Source organism: Lytechinus pictus, chromosome 16, assembly GCF_037042905.1.
Source record: "Lytechinus pictus isolate F3 Inbred chromosome 16, Lp3.0, whole genome shotgun sequence".
Lineage (NCBI taxonomy): Eukaryota > Metazoa > Echinodermata > Echinoidea > Temnopleuroida > Toxopneustidae > Lytechinus > Lytechinus pictus.
The window spans coordinates 263,021-268,446 of NC_087260.1; the positions used below are offsets into that span (position 1 = coordinate 263,021).

Sequence of the window (5,426 nt, forward strand, 5' to 3'; positions counted from 1 at the left end):
CAGTTTCATGACAGTTTTCAGAATTGCAATGGCTGAATTCCGTGGGTGAAATATGTACGTTATCCTTAATATCATGCCCTAGCTGATAACGATATTCACACAAATAACCATAACTTATCCGCAGCCAATCATAGCTGATGACGTATCCAAGATCAGAATATTCTTAAACTGGAGCTGAATATTATAAGCCTATCTTAGCTAGACGAATACGCAATCCCCGGTCTTCTGTCTTCGTTTTCCAGACACCCAACAACAGGTTTGGAAAACGAAGACCGAAGACCGGGGACATGCGTAATGTCAATGGTAGTAAAATAGTTGCAAACGCCAGTTGAGTTGAGTCTGCTTGTACGTGATTGCGCAGTATGGGGTGTATTGTATGCAAGTTTTCAGTTTTATGACAGTTTTCAGAATTGCAATGGCTGAATTCCGTGGGTGAAATATGTACATTATAATTGTTATCTATCCTTATTAATCATGCCCTAGCTGATAACGATATTCACACAAATAACCATAACTTATCCGCAGCCAATCATAGCTGATGACGTATCCAAGATCAGAATATTCTTAAACTGGAGCTGAATATTATAGGCCTATCTTAGCTAGACGAATTCGCAATCCCCGGTCTTCTGTCTTCGTTTTCCAGACACCCAACAACAGGTTTGGAAAACGAAGACCGAAGACCGGGGACATGCGTAATGTCAATGGTAGTAAAATAGTTGCAAACGCCAGTTGAGTTGAGTCTGCATGTACGTGATTGCGCAGTATGAGGTGTATTGTATGCAAGTTTTCAGTTTTATGACAGTTTTCGGAATTGCAATGGCTGAATTCCGTGGGTGAAATATGTACGTTATCCTTAATATCATGCCCTAGCTGATAACGATATTCACACAAATAACCATAACTTATCCGCAGCCAATCATAGCTGATGACGTATCCAAGATCAGAATATTCTTGAACTGGTGCTGAATATTATAGGCCTATCTTAGCTAGACGAATACGCAATCCCCGGTCTTCTGTCTTCGTTTTCCAGACATCCAACAACAGGTTTGGAAAACGAAGACCGAAGACCGGGAACATGCGTAATGTCAATGGTAGTAAAATATAGTTGCACTGCAAACGCCAGTTGAGTTGAGTCTGCTTACAAGTACGTGATTGCGCAGTATGAGGTGTATTGTATGCAAGTTTTCAGTTTCATGACAGTTTTCAGAATTGCAATGGCTGAATTCCGTGGGTGAAATATGTACGTTATCCTTAATATCATGCCCTAGCTGATAACGATATTCACACAAATAACCATAACTTATCCGCAGCCAATCATAGCTGATGACGTATCCAAGATCAGAATATTCTTAAACTGGAGCTGAATATTATAGGCCTATCTTAGCTAGACGAATACGCAATCCCCGGTCTTCTGTCTTCGTTTTCCAGACACCCAACAACAGGTTTGGAAAACGAAGACCGAAGACCGGGGACATGCGTTATGTCAATGGTATAGTAAAATTGCAAATTAATGTCAGCCAATTAAGAAGGAAAAACCAGTTCACAGAATGTAATTCTGGAAAATGGAAAAACGGCATACTGGTCTAACTGTTCACTGTTCACTTTACTGGACCAGTTAAAAATTAAACTGGTCTGAAATTACTGGTCTAGAGTTAACCTTTAACTGGAAATTTGAAACTGGTCTGATTGATTACTGGAGTTTGTTACTTGTCTCAGTGGAATAGTGGTGTAAACTGGGAGACCTATCCCGCTTCAACTGGTCTAACTATACTAATTATTGACACAAGCAATTAACATGACTTCATTATCAGCCAATTAATGACATTAATGTATTCTAGATCAGAATATTCTTGAATTTGAGCTGAATAATAGAGGCCTTCATAATGACATTTATAAGTGGTATCTTAGCTAAACGAATGCGATCCCCGGTCTTCGGTCTTCGTTTTCCAGACACCCAACAACGGGTTTGGAAAACGAAGATCGAAGACCGGGGACCCGTGCATTGTCAATGGGAGAACATGTGTCGGGGCAAGGTCCAAAGTCCATTCTAACCCGCGCACGTGTTTTGTACACACTTTGCACTGCTTTGTACACACTTCGGGCGTGAACTACAAACGCTTTCACACGAGTGTGATATGAGTCCCCGGTCTTCGGTCTTCGGTCTTCGTTTTCCAGACACCCCACCCTATTCAGCAAACGTATACAAAAACGCGAAGTCCATAAATTTGTGATTTTTTTTTGGCCGGATCACTCCCTCCCACATTCAGCTCAACCCCTCCATCGTCAAAAGCGCTCAGCGGCCCCGTTATTTATACATATTTTTCAATAAGTTTGGTGTTGATGCTAACCAGGGTAAGCGCCCCATAAGCATGTTTGCCGTAAAGGAAAATATTAGGTCAAACTGTCTTTTTTTTTCTTTATATGGGTCCTTTTATACTACGCTATTCGCCAGAAAAACAAAAGAAAAAAATAAGAAAGAAATTGGCGATAAAGTAAGAAAATTAACATTTTTTTTAGGGGGAAGGGGTAGGTCACACATGAATAAACGAATCAAGGTCTGTAGGATTAAAATGGGTTTGTCGGGACACGCCAAACGTGTTCTTTTTAGGTGGATGCCTCAACGTAAATTCTCATTCTATTTCCTCAATTTCCGCCGAGGAAACTTTTGGTCCTTTATTAGTTTTATCATTTGAACTGATTATGCTTTTTTTCGAATTTCACCTGGGAGAGAAAAAGAGAATGAGATGAAGAGCTTCTAAAACCTAACATGACAAATTCATTCTATAAATAATCTATTATTCTTTATAAGTAAATATTCATGCAATAGCAAAAGCGCACATTGTTGTTTACCATTATAGCTTTTTGGTCTACTTCCTCTTTTTTCTCTCTCATCCTTTCTGTCATTCTCCTATACATATATCTCGATTTGCATCTTCTATTCTTTCTCTGAATCTCACTTGCATCTTCTTCCATTCCTATGTGTATCATCACCCAGGGGGAATTGTGTATTTTTTATGAAGAAAGCACTGTCATGCTCAAGAAGAAAATATTCTTGCCATTTCATAAGCGCCTGCATGTTTTGTCAATAAATGAGTAAACATTTACTATTTTGAGATATTTTAATGTCGTAATATAAAAAGCAGTATTCCTAAGGCATTGTCCATTTGTCCTCTGCTCTTTTCATAAGGAATTGTTTAAGTGCCCGCCATTACTTTCTTTTGTTTGGGGAGTCCCGAGATCAAGAACTACATGGACATTTTCATTTTCAAAAAAAGCAAAGGATAAACGATTTGAGTAGAAGAAATTAACCAGTTGTCTCACGATGTAGCAAACGTAGTGTGAAAGCGACGTTTCGTCTGCAAGCTGCTAGACTTCGTCAGGCAATGAGCAAAGACGCTGCTGCGCACGGGTTATATAGCGTCGGGAGCTATTGTCCGGCTCCACTCGGGCGTGAGCCGCGCTGTGATTGGCCGAAGCCGCTGGCCAATCAGGGTCCGCGCTGGTGCTTGGTGCCCGCCGGAGCGTGCACCGTGCGCTGTGATTGGCCGAAGCGGCCGGCCAATCAGCATCTGCGCTGGTGTCAGGCACCTGCTGGTGCGGGCGCCGTGCGCTCTGAACGGTGGATGCAGTATGCCGTCGGATGGCCGGTAACCATGCATCAGGGATCTCAATGCCGCTGTCCCTATTGATATTGCTCGGGTGCAAACGGATCTGAATCGCTTCCTTAACGCGCCGCGTATACCAATGCTTATCATGAGCAACGCAGCTGACCTCATCCCAGTTAGGTGGATGATCGGAGTCCCAAGCATGTTCTGCAACAGCAGAGCTATCAGTGCGCCTAAGCCGAACATCACGGCGATGTTCCTTCATGCGTTCCCCCACAGGTCTACCAGTCTCACCGATGTAGACTTTGTCGCAAGTCGAGCATGGGATCTTATAAACAACCCCATCGCGTCTGTCGGGGATCGGGCGGTCTTTCGGACGGACCAGCTGGCTGCGGATGCTGTCGGACTTGAATATAACTCGGATGCCATGCTTCTCCAAGCGCCGGCGGAGAAGATGCGCGATACCATCAACAAATGGGATTACTATAGCGGATTTGAATTGCGCAGGCTGTTCGGACGGAGCGCTCTTCTTCTTAGCAACGCGGTTAACGAAGGAGCGCGGGTAACCGTTAGAAATAAGAGCCGAGGTGATGTGTTGCTTCTCTGTAGCTGTGCAATGGGGCTTAGTAACGATGCGTGAAGCTCTGTCATAAAGACACTTCACTACACCGCGCTTAACGGACTTCGGGTGATGCGAATCATAAGCAATGTACTGATCGGTGTGCGTGGGCTTCCTGTATACGGTGGTGTACAATCGGCCGCTGGTGTCACGGTGCACCATAGTGTCTAGAAAGGCAATGCGCTCGTTGCACTCCATCTCCATGGTGAAACGGATGGATGGCTGCTGCGAATTCATGTGGCTCAAAATGTCATCGGCGGCGGATCTATGCGTGATAATAAACGTGTCATCTACGTATCGCTTCCAAACTCTAGGGGCGCAGTCGGGCGGGCAAATACTCAGCGCGCGTTCCTCAAAAGCTTCCATGAACAAGTTAGCGATTACTGCGGAAACAGGGCTGCCCATGGCTGCTCCTTCTTGCTGTTCGTAGAAATTGCCGGCAAACATAAAATACGTAGATTGTAAAACAAAACTCAAAAGCTCAGTTACCTGGGCCGGAGATAACTGTGTGCGCTCGGGTAGACTCTCATCGCGTTCGAGTCTGTTAAGTGCGACCTTGCATGCGGCGTCGATGGGTACATTGGTAAACAATGACACCACATCAAATGAAACCATGACCTCGTGTTCCTGTATGGTTTCGCTGCGCAGGAAATCAACAAACGATGCAGAGTTATGGACAGCATGTCCATTGGACCCGACTAAGGGAGCAAGAATATCAGCGAGATACTTAGACGTGTTGTAAGCAAACGAACTCACACATGATACAATCGGACGGAGCGGAATGTTAGCTTTATGGATTTTAGGTAGTCCATAGATCCTGGGCGGTTGCTTCTGCGACGGTTTAAGCTTACGGTAGGTAGAATCATCGATGTCACCATTCTTGTGAAAGCCGCGAAGAATAGTGGTAAGCTTGCGGGAGAGGCGATCGGTCGGGTCCTTCCCGATAGCGCGATAGGGGCCGGATTCAATTAACTCGGACATCTTGGCGCGGTAGACATCGATAAACGATTTTTTAAATTGCCTTATTTTCTGTTTACTTCCTTTGAAAGAGAAGACAAAAATGATAGCAATTAGATGAGAGAACGAGAGAAAGCGGGGGGGGGGGGGGGGGGGTCAAAAGTGCACCAGGGGCCTGTTTCATATAAAACTTGTTTATAATAACACATTTTCAATAACACTTAAAAGCTACTGAAATCTTTCTA

The 5,426-nt window shown here is 44.0% G+C and overlaps 1 protein-coding gene across 1 annotated transcript; it reads right to left on the reverse strand.

The window, feature by feature from the left end:
* Positions 1-3,366: 3,366 nt before the first annotated feature.
* LOC129274855 (uncharacterized) lies at positions 3,367-5,205 on the reverse strand. The gene has a single exon (XM_054911593.2). It carries the CDS (start codon positions 5,203-5,205, stop codon positions 3,367-3,369), a length of 1,839 nt encoding a protein of 612 aa, XP_054767568.2.
* Positions 5,206-5,426: the final 221 nt, after the last annotated feature.

Excerpts from the sequence above, each read along its gene's own strand:
- LOC129274855 (XM_054911593.2), bottom strand. The coding sequence starts at position 5,205 with ATGTCCGAGTTAATTGAATCCGGCCCCTATCGCGCTATCGGGAAGGAC.